We start from the raw sequence: 23,107 nt of genomic DNA, 5'->3' as shown, positions 1-23,107 counted from the left end.
CACGTATAATTTCCTTATAGGCCTCGACGCGTTGGACATGCCTGGTAGAGCTCTTCCCATTCTTAACATTGGCACTACATGGAGGCTGGATGGTGGGTCCCAGACCCCAGCTGCATTACACCCAAAGAAGAGTCTTGGTACCCAGTGAAAGAAGTTTGGGTGGGCCCCACAGTCACTTTGGACACAGAGGAGACAACAAAATACTCTGCCCATCAAATATTAACTCCAATTTACTTTGTCATCCAGCCTGCAGCCTAGAAATTTTACTGACTGAGCTATCACAGTTTCAGTTTGATTATCACACTACAATGTAGCAAGAATTTTAAAAGATTAGCTCAGTCAGTATAGTGATGGGTTTCAGGCTGGATGGCCGGGGATCAATTCCCAGCATGGACCAGAGATCTTTTGCTACTCCACAGCATCCAGACTGGCTGTGGGGCACAAGCAACTTCCTAACAAATATGAAGGAGCACTTTCTCCAGGTGTAAAGTGGTTTGGGTGTGAAGCTGACCACCCACTGCCATTTAGTGCCAAGATCAAGAGTGGAGCTATACCTCCACTCCCCCATATGTCTTCAGCAACTTTCCCTTCACCTTACTTTAGAGGAGGAGTCTCATTTAAATGAAGAAACTGAAGTTTAGAAGGAAAGCGACTTCTTCCTGCGTGAATCCAGCATTAGGTCAACAGTGTTCACACACAGCAGGAAAGGCCATGCTTCAGCTCAACTTCCAATAATCTCCCTGCATTTGTGCCTAAAGACGGTATTGAAATTATGTCCTTCACTCCTTCAGACAAAAGCTATTATTTCTTTAATAATAAAGGATCCCTGGTCTGCATTTTGATTTTCATGCTCAATAAGGGCAAGTCTTCTCCTGTTGGTCAGTCCAGTATGCTACAAGACTGAAGATTTCTCAGTTTTTCTGTGTTATTAATATAAGAAGAATGTGTTGACATAGAATGTTGTGAATTACATGATGTCTGATATAAATGAAATGGAAGGGGAAGTGTTTGAGTATAACCAACCATTACACACAAAAATTTAATTTGCCTGAACACTTTTGGTGTGTATGTCCAAGTTAACGCATTTTGTCAAGTGCTGGAAAGTGGCTATGAATATGGAACACATGACACAATTGAGTTCACTGTATACACTACATGGAAAAATAAAAAAGTAAAAGAAATATAAAGTTGTCCCTGTGCTTAACTAATTAAGCACTGTGCTATGAAGATGTATGGGGCAGTGGATGTATAGACCCATGTACTCTGAACCTTGGCACTAGACGGAGGTGAGTGGTCAGCTTCACGCTCCAGTTGCTTTACGCCTGGGGAAAGACCCCCCATTACCCACTGGGTAGGAGGCTGGGTTGGCCCCAGAACCGGCTTGGAGAACACAGGGAAGAAAAATCTTGCTCCTACTGGTACTCAAAATGCAACCCCACAGCCGTCCAGCCCATAGCCTGTCCTCATATCAACTGCACTCTCCCAGCTCCAAAAAAAGAAAAGCACAAATTAAAGTCTTGATATCCAACTCGTGTTTCTTACTCCATCTGAATATGAATCTGGTTCTGTCTCTGCCTCAGCTTCATCCTGCGTTTCCGATTCTTCTTCCACAAACTCACTATTCAACTCTTTGTCAAGATCTGTAACACATTCAGTGACAGGTCACACATCACATGCAATGCCAAACAAAACCGCCTGATGTGGTGCTTCATAATTCGTATTCTTTACCAAATGCTATTAGAACAATGAACCGGGGAGCATATGTAACAAGAATGGAATATGCATACAAATTTTTGATAGGAAAACCTGAAAGAACAAGAAAACTTGGAAGACAGGATTACAGATGAGGAGTTAATATCAGAACAGACATTAAACACAATGTGAAGGTGTGGATTGGATTCATTAAGCTTAGGACAGGGACCACTGATGGAAGCTTGTGAACATGGAAATAAAACTTCAAGCCCTACAAAATCCTGGAAATATGAGTAGCTCAGCAACTATTGGCTTCTCAGGAAGGAAACAGAAGAGATGAATGGTTAAAAAGTCATGATTGATTCCTTCCATATCCTTACCCATCTCTTCTTTATTTGCTGTTTCTTTAAGTACCCTCAGAATATCAAGCAATACAGCATCAAATGGCAGAGTGATACTGGGTAGGATGGCAGAAGGACGCAGCCATAGCATAGCTGTGGGTACTCTCCCAGCATCTACCTGAGGGGGACTGAAGAAATACATGAACTTACGTCAGGTTAGTTGATGTCCTGGCTAAGATTAAAAATTGTCACCTCCTGACATTGTCTGTATCACCCTACCATTCAACACAGTTGGAAAGCTATCATTAAAGAATACAAGAATCATCCGACAGAGTAAAACATAAGCAAGCAGTTATCTCAGCAAGCTGTGTTCGCCAGAGAAGAGAGGGCAAGGCACTTAGGGATACACCACCATTGGCAAAACAGCCATTTTGAGCCATAGCATTCCTTAAATGACTGCCAGATTTGATTTTGCAACAATAAATTTTTTTACAGAGCAAAGTCATCAGCCTTATGTTGAACCCACCCCCCCCATCTAGAGGGCCAGATCTCTGTATTTATGGCCCCCAAATGATAGGGTGGCCCAGTTATACCCCCCAAGCACTGGGTTCCCTTTTGTATTGCCTTCTACATCTCACAGGGCTATGGTGCAGGTATTCTAATCCACCTCCGCTTAAATTTTTCAACACAGTCATATGCAAATGTTGTTCATGTTTTTAGCTTGTACAGTACATGCAACTACATGTAAATAACTGCCTCCCCTTATCTTCGCTGGAGGATACTAACCCACTGACATAGGGCATTCCTTCAGCATTCATTTATATATGCTCATGGGCAATCTCCACACAAAATTTGATGTAGATACTCACAGCAGTTAAATTGTCACCAAGCAGTAACCTAATGAGGATTTTCAACAGCTGTCATTTTACAAAAGAAGTTCCCTTAACAGAAGTAATGTATTGCTTTTGAAAAACTATTTTAAAATTTATGATTTTACAATAAACTGATACTACTCTTGCTCTCACATGGCTGTCATGTTGACATTACTGATATCAAATAATTTGAAAATGCACTGCTACAGTGGCCTCTGTGAAAATCTGTCACGTTATTGGGGGGGGGATAAAGTGTGGATATAACATGTTTAATCCCACGAGAATCTAATTTCTCATGAGAGCCAACTTACCAAATGTGTGAGTTGCTATCACATGTACGGGACCAGACCCTTTGATCAGCTGGAATCTGACTGGTGAATCCGAAAACATGACTTTCAGGGGGAAGTTTTCAATGGTGCCTCTCTGCAGGCGTGCAATGGGCATGCTCATTTTCCCAGCTCTTCCACCTGACTCCACTTGGATAATATGCTCTTCGCCCTTAATCGCCCCTTCACCAAGGAAAATCTGACACAAAACCTCAAAAGTGGCTTTGCAGTTCTTACAGTAATGATTATGAAGAGCACAATCTTCTGGGATAGTTTACAGACGTTTCAGGGGACTGTAATGCCCTTATCTTCAGAGTGAAACAGCAACAAGCACAGCATGACATGAAATGAAAACTTGGTTCTCAGAATGGCATGTGAAGGAGCTCTGAGGACCAACAGAAGCACGGGGAAGAGTAGTTAATGCTGGCCCTGAAATGGGCAAACTTACAAGAGACTATTACAAAAGGTTAATTAATTCTGTCCAGTGTGACTGATGAAGTTTTTTCGTTTTAATCTCTTATCCTTTACATGTTTTGGTCCTATAGACCATTTTCAGAAAGATATCAATACAATTAGAAACCACTATTACAATATGTTCTGTGAATATTAATATATACATACAATGTCATCATAATAAAATGAAAAATCTAATGTTTTTAAGAACTACAGCAGCTTATACCAACATGTTGAAATATTTATTACAGTTAGCATGTCTAAAAAAGATTTTTCTTTTGTTAAATTTTTAAACCAAATTGGTTCATGTTCCTTCTATTTTCTCTCGCCGAAGGAAGCCAAGTGTCCACTGCCCCACGGTTCCGTCACTTGGAGAACAGATTTCTTTAGTGTCATCCTGTTGATGTTCAGGCATGTCCCAGAAGATAGCCCTTTTCAAACACCTGAATGATTACGAATGGGAGGAAAATTTTCACTCATGAAATGATGTTTATGAGGGTTACTCAAATGAATCACATTTGGGGAAGGTTCAATTTGAGGCCATTCATGAGGGTGTATAGAGGCAGATGTCCTACTGATGGCATCAGGCGGTGGATCCCCTCTCCATAGAACTGCCCAAGAGGATGCTGGTATTATGCACCCATCATGGCCCCCCGACATCTTCATGAATAGCACAAATGGGTTTCATTTGAACAATCCTTGTACTCTTAAACAATAGGGTTGTGGTACTGTAGAGGTAAGACACAGAAGGTCTCTGGTTCTACATCAACTGGATTTCTCCCACAGCATTCTCTCATGTTCAAAAATAGCAATGCTATCAAATGTGAGGATCATACAGCCCAATAGCATTTCATTGTTTCTGTGGGTTATTTAATGACACTTTCAATACTGAGGCTACTGCACCCCCCACCCTCCACTCATTGGCACCCATGCTTACTACAGCAAGTTAATTCAGATTAAATATTAAGTGCAGAACTACCCTCCCCTTTATTCAGATATCTCCACTGGAAACCAAGTTTTCTGTTTCATCCTTCGATATTCTGTCTGTCTGCGGGGCATCTTACCCAGCCAGTTTTTCCCACCCTGATCTGAGGGTGTCTTGTGCATTTCCTTTTATTTACATGTCCAAACACTTTTTGGGTTCTCCATTTCCTAACCTCTACACCAGAGGCAGTTGCGTGGTTGAATTCACATCCTGGAAGCTTTACTACTGGGGAAAACGCACAGTACCCACAGGAGGCCGGTAGGGTCCCACACCTGGTCTAGGCACTATAGGGAAGGGAAATTCTTGTAACCCAGCTTGGAACTCCGAGTCCTTGATTTCAAGCCTGTAGCCTTGCACCTGTACTAAGTGATATCCTGGCTCCTGGTAACCTTCAGCCAACTACTCCTAACCATAATCACGTCTGCTCCATAAAGAAGATTTTAGGTACCTATGAATTTCATAATACTGAAATAATATCTGTACAAAGACGAAAATTATAAAACTGACACACAACCATATGTGTGACTGTTCAAATGGAACTCATTCAGGGTTCCTCTGTGTGAAAGAGTAAAGCAAATTAAAAGGTCCCCGTAAGTAACGAGGCACCAACCAATGGGTCCCTGCGGCATGTCCCCAGTCCAGTGATTGTGCAGGGCTACGAACGGCTTTCATTTGAATGGTCATTTTTCGTGGGATACATACCTGTGACACTGTCAAGCACTGAACCCTCATCAGAAGATATCTGTTTAGATTTACATTCCATGTGACTTCTCGTGTTTCATCAGTCAGGGTGGTTCCTAAATACAGAAAAGCTGGTATAACAAAAACTTTGCAAACCTAACCTACACATGATGGAGTACCCAAAAGAAACTGAAATAATTTTTTTGTGGCCAGAGCTTTTGTAGTATCGCGTTTTGCCGCTATGAGCGCATAGAGCTAACATTCCTGAGTTGATAAGCCGACTACCGTTGCTTCAGAAGGTAAGGACTAGTTTCGGCAAAGTTTATAGTGACAACTGTTTTGTGTGATCGTCGTTTTTGCAATGGCTGATTTTCGTGAACACGTGCAGCGGTGAAATTCTGCTTTTTGCTCAGGAAAAGTGGAACAGAAACTCTTGAAATGATAAAAACGGCGTACAAGGACGATGCTATGGGGAAAACTCAAGTGTTTGAGTGGTTTTCCCGTTTCAAAAATGGTGAAATGTCAATTGATGACAAACCTCGTTCTGGTCGTCCTTCCACGGCCCGAGCACATGAAAATGTTGAAAAAATTCGTGAAATCATCAAGGAAGATCGACGACGGACCATTGAAGAAATTGTGGAGCTGTCGGGAGTGACTTGGAGCTCAGTTCAGCGAATTTTGACAGAAGATTTGGGAATGAAAAGGGTGGCTGCGAAATTCGTGCCACGACTGCTGACTGCTGAACAAAAACAAGGTCACGTGGAAGCATGCTGTGCTTTGAAAGAAGAGTCCCAAAATGATCAAAACTTTTTTTTGTTTCCTCGAATGAAGAGAGACATGAAAGGAAAGCGTTTTGCTGATGTTGCTGAGGTGAAGGAAAAAACGACGGAGGCACTGTCAAGCATCTCAAAAGATGAATTTAGACAATGTTTTGAAAAATGGAATAAAAGACTAGACAAGTGTATTAGTGTAAGTGGAGAGTACTTTGAAGGGGATTGAAGGTTTGTGCTTAAAATTTGAATAAATAAGTTTAAAAGAAATAAGTTCGGTTTCTTTTGGGTACCTCCTCGTACTGTATCTAAAACAGTAACACAGATGCTCGAGTCATCACCCTAAAGATATTATTTTCAGAATGCAATAGTAATAAAGTCCACCTTTGTGGTCCAGTGGTCAGAGTTCCTGGCTACAGATCCAGAGGTCCAGGTTTGATTCCCAGTGCTACCAGATTTTCTGAGAAGTAGTGGGTCTGGAATAGGGTCCACTCAGCCTCGTGAGGATAACTGAAGAGCTATTTCAAAGAAATGGCGGCTCTGGTCTTGAAAACCAAAATTAACGGCTGTGGGGATCCGTTGCGATGACCACGCAACACCCACTATCTGCTAAAGTCGGCACTAACTTCACCAACAAGTATATTTGTTGCAACAGTTAACGTAATTGATATATATGTATATGACAATTAACTGCCTTCTGGAATGTGCCGTGTAGTCTGGTAGAAAGCTATAAACACTCTGGAGGAACTTCTTGCCTCCACCTTCAGGGTGGACTTCTAATTCAAACATTCCTAACTACATACAAAACTATGGTGTCATAACACACAAGACCACAGTACAATTTACATTTATAAAAAATGTAATTGCAAGACAAGGACATTGAGGTATGAAAATTATTATATCAGTGTTTGTTGGGTTAAGGTTCAAGGAGGGAATAGCTTTTCAAAATCCAACATAGTGCTTGAAAATGTTCACCGTTCAGATTCTGCAGACATAAGGTAGTGGTAGCAATGAGCAAGACAACACGACTGTCCCTCCCATGCAAGGATATAGAGGAGCAGGGGCGGCCCGCGTGTAGGCACTGCGGAACTGCAGCACCCCCAATTTCCACTTGGTATTATCGATAACATTTATATAACGAGTCCTTTTTTCTTTAATTCTTTCTTTATACTTGTACAATACAATATATAATCCTTAAGCTTAATGTTAGTAGCCAAATCTTTCTATGAAACTGTGCGCTTCACAGTTCCAGCGGCAAGGTGTTTGTTGACTGTTGTCTGTTGTGCACATGCGCACATAGGAAGCTACACGCGAGGCTGCAAGGGAGAGGGAGCACTGCAGGAACGACAGTGCCGACCGGTGCCAAACCTGGCGTGCTGGTGGAAGGTAGTTTTTTTTTACTCCGCGTGTGTTGTGCTTAAAAACTATGAGTTAATTGTAGAATTAGATTATTATCCTGCTTCCAGCTATTCTATTTGATTATTTTTTTCGGTTCTTTTATTTAACAGAAAACTTTAACCATGGCCTTGCATCCCTGAGAAATAAGTTCTGTGACTGTAAGTGAACTTCAACAGCTTCAGTTTTCACAACTGTCTCTCCATGAGAAAGTTGCAGTTAAGAAAAGAGGTCGTTTAACACCTGATATTCTAATATCTCAGCCAGGCATAAGCAAGAACTAGAAATATATTCGTAGCTTTAATTCTGAATGGTACAAACAGAAAAGTTGGCTTTGCGGCTGTGAAGTAAAAAATGCACTGTTTTGCTTCCCGTGTTTGCTGTTTGGGGGTGATGTAACGTGGACAAAAGATGGTTTTAGAAATATAAACAAAATGAAAGAAAAAACTGAAAAGCATGAGAAGTCAAAGAAGCACGTTGATAATGTAGTTTCACTGTCACTTTTAGGAACCGTAAGTATTAAGGAGAAACTTAGTGAGGCATACAGACTTTCAATCAATGAGCATAATATAAAGGTTAAAAAGAATGGATTTCATTTTTAAATGAATAGATTAAGCTTGAACTGTAACAATTTAGGTTAAAGTAAGTAAAAATGTTTGATTTTGTTCTTTTAGGATTTTATCAAGTTTCTGAATAAATTTTCTTTTTATACATGTTTGTTTCCTTTTATACAATTTTAGAACAAAGGCTACAAATTTTCTGGAGCAGCAACCCCACTAATTTTAGCTACGAGCCGCCACTGTAGAGGAGTAAAGGACTTTTCAACAGAATGGCCCACTGAAATCAAAAGTAAACTGAAAATATTATTACAGAATTCCTGTTTATTAGATGCTGGTTCCACCCTACCACATGACTGCAATATATCACAAAGAGTGGTCAGCCACAGACCTCAAGAAGCAAGAAAATGATTACAGTGTGAGATGAACATCCTCCTGTATGTGTACATACCAAACATGTACAGATTCCAACATCTGACCCTCTATACATGACTAGATAATTAGTTTGCACTTTGAATAGGAACTACAGACAAAATGTAAACATTACACTCCTTGTTATCACAACTCAAACTATATATAGCCCTCCCTGGATGGGATGTCAGGTCAACAGAAGCTTACAAATGTGACAGAAGTTATTTCAAAGTGTACTTGGTACACTACTGATTAACACAATGAAATGATCTCTGCTCTATTCATTGTTGAGGATTATACAAAATACATACAATGTGTAGGCAAAGTTCAGAGCTTTAATGTTAAAACCTGTACATGTCGTTACCACTGTGCTTTAAATGGTAGCAATGCTGTCTCCCCACATCACCTGAACATATACAATGACAAAATTAACATAAGGTAAAGGTATCCCTGTAACATGCCATGGAGGCCCATAGGGTTGTGACACGCTGAGGGTGCAATCGACTCACAGATGGTAGTGAGGTTGTCAGCCTTACGCACCAGCCACCCTTTGTACTCCAGGAAGCTTCCTGGTACTCATTTTTGTTAGAGGTTGAGTTGACCCCAGGGCCATAGTATGGCTGGAAGGAATCAGGAATCGAACCCATGATCTTCCAGCTTCACCCATAATGCCTCAACCACCTACGCTACTGTATGCCCTAGAGACAACAGAAGAATATTAATACAAACTAACATCATGAACAGTAAACACATATTGATACTTCTATCTCCTTCTTCCATACTTGAAAAGACCTTGCAGAAACGTTCGTGAACCTTGCGTACCCCTTGAGCTGAGAGGAACTTCAGGTGCGCTTTTTCAGTGCTAACCTCACTTTTATCTCAAAGAATATGTTTTAGAATGAATATAAAACAACCTGCCCGCCTCACCTTCTGATCACTGAAAATTGGTCAGTATGTAGTGGTAAATTCCTCCTATGAACTATTCCAAACTGTTAAGATATGCCACTGAATGGAAATCCAGCAACAGATAATGAATAATAGCCTAAAATGAATCTTGAAGCAAAATTGGTCCTTGCAGTACACTTATGTCCAAGCTGCCTTTGCATAAATATTTAAATCTACAAACACCAGATTTACAGGCATTAATGATGCTGAACACATTTGACACAGAAGAAAACATTGTAGCTTATAACTAGAATAGTCACCTTTAGCAGCAATTGCAAGTTCTTGTGTTACCAACACTTCAGTTCCTATACACTTCATATTCGTCACCTTCTGCTACCATGCTTGGATTTGGTACGATGGCCAACAGATATTCGGGTGACTGATCCCCAATTTTGTATTTACATTAATGACTATAATCAAAGGGGTTACTCAAACGTTCATCGCATTTTCGAAAAGATCAAGTAATCGCTTTATACCCTTGATTTGCTCTGCCAGTTTGTATATTGGTTTCATTGACTTGCTCAATTCCTCGCACTTTGCCATAAGTTGATACATTGATTTTATATTGGAATCCACAGCATCACACGTCTTACACACTGCATCGCGGTACACTTCCAGGCACTCCACTGTGAGGGCCGACACACTGCGAAGAATGCCAGCCAGGTTCTCCGTCAATGTGTCCACAGAAGTAGCAACTCTTCGGACCTCCATTTCCAAATCATTTAGAACATTCGGATCAATGATCGGTAACTGGGGCATTAATGCTTGTCTGTACAAGCATGGTGTTGAAATCCGGGACCCTGGAAATGGGGGCGTATCTCCTTTCTTCGTCACAGGACTAGACATCTTAATTTTTGTTTCCAAGTCTTCTGCCACAAAAAGAACCATATCGCCTTCCTTCGTGACTGTTCCTTCTAAGCACAAGTCTTCCATTGGTTGGTGGAATGGGTTACTGTCAATATTGCAGTCTGTGTAACGGTTGGATCTTCGAAGTTCCAGTTTATCTGGTCTCTTACTATCGCCCTCTTGGCCAGGCTCTTGAAACCTGGGACCCTTTTCAACGCCTTTCTTACCAGCGAAATCCAAGTCCGATGAACCGGGTGAAGTTGCTAACGAACGATTTTCTGAAATGGAAACATCTGGTGAATTCCGAGAGTCGAATGAAATTTCGGAATACGAGGCTGTCATTTCATTAAGTCTCTCATCGTACATATCAATTGTTGACACACAATCATTACGAGGCGACAGATGTTCCAACTTATTGGATAATTCCGTTGCAAATTCTGGATTAAAAGTTTCGAACTCATCTTCAAATGTCACTACTTTCTCTGATTCTTCCTTCCGACTCGCCATATCTACCATATTGAAACTGTTTTATATAATCTGTGTGCCTATTCGACTTTCATAATCGATAGTAGTGTCTGACTCTGCCACAAAGTCTTGAAGCAGCACAATGCAAGAAAAGACGGCATCGGAAAGATAAATACGCAACCACCTCCTTTTGATCAGCTATGACTTATAAACGTCAAGGAACTATGTCCTTGAGACGTCTTCAGTCGCTCAGCTGCTCAAGAATTTCCCCACATTTTATGCAGCCCGAAGGTTCAAAAGTTCATTACCTTGTCCACAAAATCCCACCACTGGTCCCTAGCCTGAGCCAGTTAATCCAGCCCATATCACCCCATTCTATTTCTATAACATCTATTTAATATTATCTTCTCACGTCTATGTCTTCCTAGTGGTCTCTTTCCTTCTGGCTTCCCAACCAAAATACTATATGCATTCCTCTCACCCCTCATGCTTGGGACAATGCCCTGCCCACCTCATCCTCCTTGGCGAACAGTACAAGTTATGAAGCTCCCCATTACGCAATTTTCATCAACCTACCCTTTCATCCTTGTTCGGTTCAAATATTTTCCTCAGCAACCTATTCTCAAACACCCTAAGTCTATTTTCCTCCCTTAATGTCAAGAGAGCAAGTGTTAACGCCCATACAAAACTACAGAAAAAATTACTGTTTCGTATATTTTAATTTTTTATCTTTTTAGAGAGTCGATGAGAGAAGGTTGTGAACTGAATGGCAGCAAGCATTACCCGAGTTTAATCTCCTCTTAGTTTCCTCATGAATTAAATTTAGGTTTGTTACTGTCGTTCCAGAGGTTTGAACTTCGACACAATTTCAAAACATTTATTAACTACCTTTTTCTTATGACTTGGTCATGCCTTCTGGTGATGATACATCAACATATTACTGTTTCTGTGTTCTTGTTTATGGTATTTATGTTATAGTATTCGGCCCTACAATATACAATGAGTTATTAGTAGAAACATTTCACAAGCGTTTCAATATACGTTCGTTACAGAACCATCTACAGAATATTTCAGTGTCTTTAAACTACACCTGGCAGACATTCAGCCCTTAACATACAAAACGTCCCTTAAAAATCAAAGCACTTAAAGCTTTGTGGTCCGTTAGAAGTGCACCGGCGTTTCGGAATGAAATACCGCCTTGCGTCTTTAAGGGTGGAAGCGCAGCCCAAGCATAAAATCAGCAAGAAGCAGGCGGCTAATTACAATACTTGCACTAGAGCATCACGTGCCCCTCACGTAGACCACTGTACCACTTAACACTAAACTCACTGTAATTTCCGTGAGTCAATTACACTCCCAAAATTAGTCTCCGATATTCGAAAAGTCTATTCTGTTGGTAAACTTTTCTTCTTCCTAAAATCCCAAAGGTCAGAATTTAAAGTTACATTAAAACTCACTATTATATTCTGAAAAAAAAAATGGGTCACCATTCCTCGTAACGGGTTATTATATGGTCATCAACATTTCTCGATTACTGAACCGTCACGTCTCTCATGCCTTTGGGATTGTTTTTAAAATAAATTATTTCAGTACGTTACGAGGAAAGATTATTATAACCCAAGCCTTGATGACATATGAAACTTTTCGTATATGACTAAACTGCCCAGCCATCAGTAGAAAATGGTTCATTTGAAATGACTATATCAGTAAGTGATCGTGGCGGTCAAGGTACTGTAGTGGCGTTTGTCTGGAGGGGTTGAGGAAACACATGAACACCAGCAATCATTCTGGCCGCCGCTTGAACGGAGCCATCTCACGAACAGGTGAGCAAGGTTTTACCGCTACTCCAACCCGTTAGATGTCACGGCGTCAAGAGCCATAAAATCATATCTGGAATCTTCATCGCCCTGAAGGCCTCAGTCCTTGCGAACAAGTAGGAAGCACAGAATTCTACATACGCAAGATGTATGTATGTATGTACATGCCTGCCTCAACCTCTCCCCTGAAGATCCCAACTACAGCGGACCGCCCCCGCATTCCCTTCTGATACGGACACGTGCACCCAAACGCAAACACACCAGAACAGCCTGGAGTACCGGCAGCGTTAGAGACTCGTATTTGGGAGGCACTGAATTCGAATCTCGAATGGAACACCAGCTATTCTGAGGGAGTTCCTTTCACGATTTTCCCCAGCCCTTCGAGATAACTGCTGCGATATTAAGCCACCACCGCTTGCTTCCGAATCTTTCCCAAATCCTTTATTCTCTTACTATTCGGCGCTTCATAATTTCGCTATTGAAAGCGCCCTTAAATACGGTCCTATCCTAAGAATTTGCAGTGTAGATATCCCCGCTTTAACTCCGATATCGGCGGTGGAAAGAGGTTGGTGCTGTAACTACATTTGACTGTATTATCATTCCATCTGTGCCTAGATCTCTCCACGCGGCTTTTTATATTCACCAAAATTTAAATTACATTGATATAATAGCTATTCAAGGAGAATGAGGTGGGCAGGACATGTAGCACGAATGGGGGATACGAGGAATGCATATAGGATATTGGTAGGAAAACCAGATGGAAAGAGACCACTGAGAAGACCAAGGCGTGGGTGGGTGGACAATACTAAAATTGATCTTGGAGAGATAGGATGGGATGGTATGGATTGGATTGATCTGGCTCAGGATAAGGACCAGTGGAGGGCTCTTGTGAACACGGTAATGAACCTTCGGGTTCCATAAAATGCTGGGAAATTGCTGAGTGGCTGCAGATTTGGCGGCTCCTCCAGAGGGGCTCAGCTCCATAAGTAAGCAAGGGACATACCTACACATGTTATAAAAAGAAGAACGTCAAAATGGCTTTATACTGGACACGTGTGACCCACAGTTAAGTGACTCTGTTGGCTTCCTCTTCGTATATGAGCACAGCGACGGTACATTCATCCGAAACTGGGATTTTAGACTTTGTCCATCGTCCGGTATTCTAGAAACTAGGGAACACAGAGTTTCGGAAACTGGAGCTGTTTCCATCCTCAGGTACAGGGGGTTAGAGACGCCTGATCTTTTCGGTCCCTCATAAAGATTTAACTTCAATCACTGGACCTCACCTGAGGACGGAAACAGATCAAGTTTTCGAAACGTTGTGTTTTCTAGTTTCTAGACTTCCGGACAATGGACGAAGTCCAAAAAAAAATATATTTCCGAGTGTTATACGCGATCGTCAGAAGCCTTTAGAATATATTCCTCCGAAAATTCGACCGAATTCTGCCCAAGTGCACGGCGCGCATGCCCTTCGCTTCTAAGGGGTCCTGGCGACGCTGCCCTGTACTTTGCCCATCCGTGTGTCGTTTGGGACCAATTACGGCCCTCACCGGACCATGGACAAGGTCCAGTAGCTCGGGAATCCTGAGCGACCGTTACTTGTACTGGAAGCTTCAAAGAACTTTCAATGAAGGGCCCAACAATCACATTACATATACGTGAGTGGGGGCTCCGGTTGAACTGCTAGCGCTTACTACATTAAACATGGGAAGTGAATCTATAGCCAGAAATGTAAGAGATGGAAACAAAACAAAAATCGGCGTAATTATAAAAAATCGATAAAATAACGGGTTTCGAAACGGAGGGAAAATTATATTGTATATATGCGTTGCTGCTGCGGCGCACAAACGGCAAACGTCATTTTAAATGCATAAAACTTTTAGGAATTTTTTGGACGTACAGCCATCGTGGTCTATGTCAGGATGTCCAACTTCAAACAGGTTGTGATCGACTTTTAAGTGTCAAAACTGCCAGTGATCTACCTCGTACCTCGCTTTAAGCAAAAATATTGGTAAAAATAATACGACACATGATGTTTGTTGTAAAAGCAACACACACTAAAAGTAGAGACTAGTTTAATACGTATTTCCCCTTCAAAATCTGAATATAATCATATTATAAGTGAATCTACATTCTTTTCACGTGTAATTTCCTTATAGGCCCATGAGATCGACCAAAAATCGTCCCGCGATCGACGCGTTGGACATGCCTCGTCTATGTAATACCGTACGACAATATATCAACTTAAGCGAGTCACCATATACACCTATGACCTTGCGTGGCCGAAACCTGCCGTTAAATTTACATGAAAGCAAGGGCTAAGTGGTGATTCAGCCCGTAACATGTGAAGCTGCACTGAAGGCTGTAGTGTGCGTACACGGGTCAAGTGAAGGAGGAAATATGTTAATATAAAGACCGTTCTCTGGGATGTGGCGCCACGTAGACGGACAGATAGCAATGTCCTGCAGTAGTGACGTAGCATGTTCCTCTGAAACGTCGACAAATATCTATGTAACAGGCTGGGTCACATTGCAGAGGGCTGTAATTCTGACTCACCAATTTGAGACCCTCGTATCTCGCTCACTGCTATGGGGTAGTACACCATGAAACGAGTGCTACAGGGCTAATGAAAAGAAACGGGGCACACGATTATCAGGTTATGGCAGTCAAATCGGTATTTTAATCCTCTAAAAGTATTGGGGTTAATAAACGTACAACTTCAGATACGTTAAAAGAAACCCTACATTCTGCCCACAAAGTGTATATGTGTGTGTTCCTTATGGTTCTCACAATAAACAGCGACTGTTTCCCTAAACAACATTAACCGGTTGGGCTTTGTAGCGGAGACGTAATGTGTTTCCTGTGAGGTGGGTAGAAACGGAATTTGCGAATATTACGCAGGAGGACTTCTAAAAAAATGGTTAAGAAAGTAAACGCGATGCTGATCAAGAACTAAGACATAGGGATATAAAGAGTACACAAAAATTAAACAAATTTTCCACGTATTACGAAATACCATAAATATATAAACGAAACGCTACGAGAACAGGCCTTCTTAACATAACATTCTGAAACTGAAACAAAAGTTGCAACCCCATGCGCCATAAAGGAACTATGTTTGAATGCGTACTCACCCCAAAATCCGTGTTCCGTCATCCTGCCTTGCAGTGTAACCCTCAGAAGCTTCACTATGACTGCACGTCCGACCCGTCCGACGCGTCCGACTGACTTGCGATAGGGGTAGTAAACGGTAGCGAAACGTAGCGGCAAACAGAAGAACTAAACATTGTCCGTGGCGGCTAGTGCCTTTCGAAAAGAAAAAAGTCTATCGTGTTTAGAATTTCTTGCATCAGTGGTAAAATATTTTATTTATAATTTTTGGAATTAAAATCATAAAGTCCACTCCAAAGACATTATATTATAAAACGTTGCAAGTAGCAAGTTAATGTAGCGGCAACGTTTCTGGTTTGTATTCGGGAGGTACCCACCCCAACCCTTCCGGTACATCAGGGGTGCAGAAAGATGCGCACTCGTCCCCTACCACCATGTTTACAGAGTTTACCGCTGGCAGTCGGTGTACAGACGCAGTGTGCAGAGCACAGCAGAGGATCAGCGCACATAACTGACGTACGTTCTTTGTTTACATTTTGGAGGGTAGTAGAGGAGAGGATGAGAGAGGAGAAGTCGAGAAAGGAAGCGGTAGTGGCCTAACAGAGGTACTATTGCAGCATTTGCGTGGAGGGACTGAGGAAATCCGCGAAACAAATCCCAGTGAAGATAGGCGGTGTCCTTGCCCACTGAAAGCCCACACCACTCTGACACTCGCGTTCCTAATTTCGTTGATAACAAACGAGTAAGAGTACAGTACATTGACGTGGCTACGGGACCAGAGATATTAGTCTCCACAGAGTCCAGACCCATACTAGGGCCCACCTAGACTATCGTGCAATGGGTACTGAGGGCTTTTTCTCCCAGGGTAAAACGGCCAGAGCGTGACGCTGACCACTCTACTTCCATATACTGTCGAGGTTAAGATTACCTGGCGCTATACCACCATTCTCCCGCACATCTTCATGGGGGGGGGTACTTAATTAAGCACGGGATAGCTTTTATATTTATCCCAATGCTATACAGTCTAGGTATTTAGAGGGTCGTTAAAGAACATAAAATGTTCAGTTATTATTATTAATGTTTGCTCCATGTAAAATACCTGGTACTTTCCTGGGGTGCCCCGTATAACTCGGCCTCAAAAGAGGTACAGAGAACGGCGCTCGGAATATTCTGCACTGCCCCGCACTGCACCACCTTTCTATTCATGTTTACAAGACCTTGAAGCTTCAGAGGGTTAACGGTTAACGAGACGCTGTCTCGTGTCCACAGTGTGCCCAAAAAGATACAGAGAAGACAGGGGAGTGAGATTCTTTCGGTTGGTACCCATTTCGTATCCCGAACGGGATATATCAGTCACGACGTGCAAAAAATATTGGCCATCTACTGCTCCTCCTCGATCCCTTCCTGTTTACTTTCACCCGTATAATTGAACACTGAATAAATTCCGCGTAATTAGCATATGAATTGATAAAGGAAGAAGGGGGCTACCGTCTGGAGGACTGAGAGGTCGGGGTTTGATTCCCGGTAGGGACAAGGGATTTTCCGTACTCCATAACGTCCAGACTGGAAAACCCAGACTCATATCCAGTGGTGTACCAAGGGCTGTTTGCCGGGGCGGGGGTAAAGCAGTCGGAGCTTGAATCTAACCACTCACTAGCTAGTACCGAGATTAAGAATGGTGGATCTATACCTCAACTCCCCTAGAGTTCGTTATGGTGTGGTGCTTAATTAATCTAGGGATAACTTCGCCTTATCAGTGAGTAAGGTGGGAGGCTGATGGTTGAGGAACATCAATTCTACTACAGCGTCCAGGCCAGTTTTGGGCCCCTCGCAATTTCCCCTCAGGGTTTTTCCCGTCTTCTGGATGTAGCTATTGCTGTTCCGTATACAATCATTATGAACTGATTAATCGTTGCATTTACTGACTTACATTGTGACAATTTTGTTGCCGGCTCTCTTTCCCTGTCGTTTCAAAATCCTAGCCATACACGAGGAAACAGCGTGCCCTCTGGGTACTGGTGACGACACGCCAAGATCCGGGTAGACAACTGCACAGTACCGACCTGAACTGAGGTCCCCAGAAAACCATTTATACGAACTATTTGTGACACTTACCCGCCTCTGTGGTCTATTGTCACGGTTCCTGGCTGCAGATACAGAGGTCCCGCGTTCGATTTCCGGGGCTACCAGATTTTATGAGGAGTAGTGGGTCTGAAACGGGGTCCACTCAGCCTCGTGAGTATAACAGGAGCTACTTGAATGGAAAAGTAGTGGCTCCGGTCTAGAAAACTGAAATTAACGGCCGTGGGGATTCGTTGCGTTGACCACTCGACACCCTCTATCAGCAAAAGTTGGTACTAACTTCGCCGACAAGCGGCGGTAGCTCGGTTGGTATAGTTCGCTTGCGGACTACAGGCCACAGAGTTTTTTGTTTGTTTGTATCTGATAAACATCTCGAAGTTCGGGGTCGCTCAATCTTAATAAATAGTCAGCGGCCGCAGCCCCCAAAATGAGGTAAACTGTCTCCATGTGTCGACCGCCGCCCTGGTATATGCAGGCGACTGGCGCTATCAGCATTCAACGTGTCTGTTTACTTTCATGAATAAGTGCGGCCGGGGAGCCCTCAGTTGCAGTTCTCCGACATCCCACACTAACTCGCCCTGCCAACCTGTGCCATCCCAGGATGCAACAAGCTGGTGTCCCATCTAAGGATATACAAAACCCTGGGATAAAGGCGGACGCGGCGTGAAGCTCATCACTCACATCAATCTAGTGCCGAAGACAAAAACGCATGGAGCTAAACCTCCACACCTCCATAAGTCTCCATTTAGTTTTGGCTAATTAAGTACAGGAACTTGCGGTCCACATTAATAAAATTTCGGCTACAAAAGGCAGAACTGTAGACAAGAAGTTTACGGTAACTTTCGTATCGAAAGTTTAGTCTAGTGAGGTGTGACGTCGCGTTGTCTGGTTGATCGTTATCAACGTTTCGTAGGAAATTGCTGCATCCATCTTCATGACCAAAGTCACGCAAAGAAACAATGGTCAGTGACATAGGAGTGGATAAGGACCGGGGGCTAAGAGCGAAGTGGAATGTATGGGAACATGTGGCCCTAAATTTTGAACCCATTTTAGAACCGTAGGATTCCGTTATTTCTATGTATAAGCTGTTTTCCACAGATTCCTAATTTGGCTTTGAATTTGTGTTCTGCAGATGGCGGACTACGAGATGTACAATGAACAATCCATCCAGCGATTCTGGGCAGAGAACAGCAAGTACATTCTTACCGTGCACTGCACAGTTATCGGAGTACTGGTGGCCCTAACAAACGTCCCCTTTGTGTTGATTTTGGCCCTGAAGAAGAAAGCGAGGACTCCAACCATCATCAACATCGCTGCAGCAGATCTCGTTGCCCTTCTGTGTCTTCCCTTACACTGCATCCACCATTTTGACGATGAATGGACTCTCAGTTCTACAATGTGCACTGCGTACTTGATACTTCGCGACATTCCAGCTGCAGTTCAAAGTTACTCATGCCTCATGCTCAGTGTTGTGAACTATAAGAAAGGGAACAATCGACCCAGCAGTTCCCATACAACATCTACTTCTCTCACAGAGGTGACTATCTCGAACCAAATTCCTACTTTCATACAGATTTCTGTGGTATGGATTTTGGCCATATTTGTTTCTGTCTTCTTAGCAGCCTCGTCTGAAGACACTTGCTCTCTGCACCTCAATTACAAACTCATCTCTGAAGATAGTTCCACGATATATTTAACAAGAATTCGGCGCCTTGTTTTTAGCATTATCCCTATCAGCATTACCCTAATTCTTCTCTTGCTGGCAGTATTTCTTAAGTCCATAGAACCAAATAGGATAAGGGCGAAAAATCACGAACAATATTTACTTCTGGGGTTTGTTTTATTGCTTGTAATTAATAACATTTCGGGGTACATAGTGCGTATCGGTGCCTTATCACTGTACCCTCAAGTGGCCAAGATGCTCGTGGATTACTCAATGTTCTTTCCTACCTACATGACAGCGTTCATGCTGCCCTTGCTTGTCTGCTATACTGCGCCCAATGTGAGGCGTCACTTCAGCATGAACTGAAAACTTCGGCATTACCTACAGAGACAGGTTTCTTATTTGCCAAATGAAACCTAGAAGTTCTGTGTCAATTGTCTCTAAACTGAACTTAGCGTTTGTAGCTTTGCCATTTAAATAATGAAAACATTACATAAGAAGAGGCCATAAGAATTTTTGGATAACACATTAGTGACTATCGAGACCCCAGAATTGTGGTGTATGACGCCGTGTAGTGTGGTACACAAGTTTCCAAAAGTTGGTACCTATATACCAGGTCATACAACGCCATGTGTCAGAATTATTTTTAAAAATAAAAAATATATAATTGGAAAGTAATATTAGCGTCATACTGTGTGTGGGATATTTTACTCAGTTACAGGCTCACAATATATGCATAATTGTATGATAACTATACAGTTTTACATTACGACATGTTTCGGCCACTATTTGTGGCCATCATCAGGGAGTGCTTATACAGTAACTCTCAGCTCTCCATTGGCCGCAGGTTTTTACTTATAGACTTAAACACTGTAAATCATATAAACCTTTCTCCTAGTGTTCCGAAGGGTCTGCGTTACTCTCAACAAAATGTCTTTTAATTTTGCATCAGCCTTGAAACTGTTTTTGTAACTACTTTGGTTTTAATTGGGTTAAAATAAATAAAATATTTTGAACTTGTTAAAATTAAACTAATTTTGATTAATTATTATTCTTGTTAGTAATGCAATTACTATTTTTATAATTTTATATTGACTCTATTTAGACGCGTAGTCCCGAGTCCTGTGTAATGACGTTTTTCTTGATGAGCACGGCGGCACCAGGTTCCCGTGTTCTCCTGTCGCGTGCTGGATTTATATCACGTACATCTGCCTAATTTTCGTGTTCTGTTTTTGTGTTGTGTTCAGGGCGCGCGCTTGTGTGGGACTTTCACAGCTATATCAACCTCAGTCTGGCACTGCCACTTCAGTATTTCGCATAGCAACCCCCTACGTCTGCAGCAATACGGAATATCAGAGCTCAGACACAGACGCTATGAAATGAGATCATTTGCACACCGTCCACTTCTCACTGACAGCGACCTACTGAATACGTCCGCCTTTACCTATCACCATCACCCACAACGTGACAAGGCGAAGTCGCATTCTACTCAAGGTTTTGTATTTATGGGACACCTGCAGTGCGGCTTACACGTAATGATATAATTATGGGAGTACACAGGCAGCAAAGAGACACAAACATATCATTAAGCCCTGAACAATACTATACACTGAGATGTGACGCCGTGGATTCCTGTAGAACTTCACAAACTTTTCGCAGACTCGTATTGCCTCGATCTTCAATGGTCGAAGAATCTTGTTGTTTTCTTGCTTGACTCATTATTCGACCCTGAACATGGACACAGCCTACAACTCCGAAATAGCAGTATGCACGGCGTCACGGCCCAGAAGACAGCACTGGTCTAGTCACCGCCCTGAGTTCCTCAGAACCAGCAAGCTCTAAAATGGTTCTGTTTCCTTGTGAAATACAGAGAACTGGCCTTAAGCGACTCGCAGAAATGACAGAAGGAGGCCACAGGCACCCCGTATCGGGGTTCGAGTCTCTCTCCCGACTTGTTTGACAGTCGTGGGGTTACTAAGCCAATGTGTGCCACTCCTGGTAACGAAGAACACATCCCACAGGAAGTGTACCAGGTGAATATTTGTATCCTGTATTAGTTACTTACTTACTCATGGAGGCCGCGCCATAGCTCAAGCGTTTAGTCGCTGGCTTCCCACCGCGGCGGCCCGGGTTCGATCCCGGGTTTGGTCAAGTGGGATTTGTGGTGGACAAAGTGGCGCTAGGGCATGTTCTCTCCGAGTACTTCAGTTTCCCCCGCCAATCTTCATTCCACCAAATTCTCCATCATAATCACCCCGGACAGGCTACAATAGGCCAATCAGTGGCCGCCGTGCCGAGTGGACCCAGCTGGACTGCAATCCCCACTAGCGAATTAAAAAAAATATTTACTTACTTATGGAGCTGAGCCCTTCTTGATGAGCCGCAATTCTGCAGGTACTGAAGAATTTCCCAGCACTTTATGGAACCCGAAGTTTCATTAACGTGTTCATGAGTCCTCCACTGGTCCCTATACTGAGTCAGATCAATCCAATCCATATCATTCCATTCTACCTCTGTAAGATCCATTTTAATATTGTCCACCCACCTAAGCCTTGGTCTTCCCAGTTGTCTCTTTCCTTCTGGCTTTTCCACCATTAACCTATATGCATTCCTCGTCTCCCCCATTCGTGCTACATGCCCTGCCCACCTCATCCTGCTTGACTTCATCCTTCTAATTATACTTGGAGGAGAGTACAAGTTATGAAGCTCCTCATTATGCAGTTCTCTCCTACCTCCTGTCACTTCATCCCTCTTCGGTCCAAACATTCTCCTCAACATGCTTCTGTTTCCTATTGCATATTTATAACCTGTAGACAAGCAACCATACAGTATATGTGCAGAAGTTGTTTCTACCTGGGACGCCTGAAAGCATAGACTCGTTGTAGAGGCTCAAATTTGAGACTGGAGATTGTAAGGCATTACCCAAATGTTCGAGACTTGCGAAAAGTGTTTCACAGCTATTACAGTAATCTGTCAACACCTGGGCAGGAACTAGGCTAAGAATGTGATGATCAGCATTCATACGTAACCGCACTAGCAAGAAGCTTGCCTCACTAGGCCACTGGAGTATCGTAATATTACCGCATAAACAGCGATGAGACGCCATGAGCCCGCCCACACCCACAAATAATAACCAATTAGAATATTACTTTGGGAATTGAGGACACTGAGGAGGAGTTAACTACCCTCTGTCGTCAACAGCTGAATTAGCAAATTAAAACTATAAATACTGAATTTCGAGGGACTTGGGATATTGAGTTGTCAGCCGAAGGCTCTCTTCAACATGGGCCTTACGAGCGGAGGCAGTGGGCCTGCATCTTGTACTACAAGTAAGTTTCTTTACGCATAACAGCCATGTTGTTTAATAGTATTGTTGATAAAAGTGTTGTTGTGAGATTTGAAGGTGCAAACTCCAGTGTGCCCGGCGAGCCCTTAGGGGAGGATACTAGAATCATGTAATATGTAATTGCCTAGGAGGTTAGTCAGGCAATAAGGGTTTTATAGTGAATGTGTTAAGGTTATGGTTAGCGTGTAGTGATAAATATAGTTGTGGGTTTTAATATGTATAACTAAGGGTAGATTATGTGAAGAGTGAAACTTGACGAAGTATAGTGTAATCGTACCTAATGAATAGTAGGGAAACAGGATCACATGGAATGATCAATACTTGCCTATAGTCAGGAGTCGAGGAGAGA

The 23,107-nt window shown here is 42.5% G+C and overlaps 2 protein-coding genes across 5 annotated transcripts in view; one reads left to right on the top strand and one right to left on the bottom strand.

Annotated features, from left to right (window-relative positions):
* Positions 1-23,107, bottom strand: part of LOC111872441 (BLOC-1-related complex subunit 6) — a 33,544-nt gene that overhangs the window by 2,183 nt on the left and 8,254 nt on the right. The window contains exons 1-4 of one of the 4 annotated variants that reach the window (XM_023866370.2): positions 15,691-15,797; positions 5,372-5,466; positions 3,217-3,430; positions 1,543-1,640 (exon numbers count right to left, since the gene is read on the bottom strand). In XM_023866370.2, coding sequence (XP_023722138.1) covers positions 1,543-1,640; positions 3,217-3,430; positions 5,372-5,466; positions 15,691-15,712 — 429 coding nt within the window. In that variant the 5' untranslated portion in view covers positions 15,713-15,797. Of the gene's footprint in view, positions 1-1,542; positions 1,641-3,216; positions 3,431-5,371; positions 5,467-9,097; positions 10,553-15,690; positions 15,799-23,107 lie in introns of those variants that run through there. The other 3 variants (XM_023866369.2, XM_023866371.2, XM_023866368.2) reach the window with 3 other exon arrangements.
* On the top strand, positions 16,092-20,384 carry LOC111872442. Its single transcript, XM_023866373.2, has 2 exons — positions 16,092-16,183; positions 18,882-20,384. The coding sequence occupies exon 2, from the start codon at positions 18,882-18,884 to the stop codon at positions 19,776-19,778; it is 897 nt and encodes a 298-aa protein (XP_023722141.1). The 5' UTR covers positions 16,092-16,183; the 3' UTR covers positions 19,779-20,384.

The sequence above is a fragment of the Cryptotermes secundus genome, unplaced genomic scaffold (assembly GCF_002891405.2).
Source record: "Cryptotermes secundus unplaced genomic scaffold, Csec_1.0 scaffold247, whole genome shotgun sequence".
Classification (NCBI taxonomy): Eukaryota; Metazoa; Arthropoda; class Insecta; order Blattodea; family Kalotermitidae; genus Cryptotermes; species Cryptotermes secundus.
This window is presented reverse-complemented; position numbering and strand designations above follow the sequence as displayed.

Bases quoted from the DNA above. Each gene is read 5' to 3' on its own strand.
- LOC111872442 (XM_023866373.2), top strand. From the start codon at position 18,882: ATGGCGGACTACGAGATGTACAATGAACAATCCATCCAGCGATTCTGG.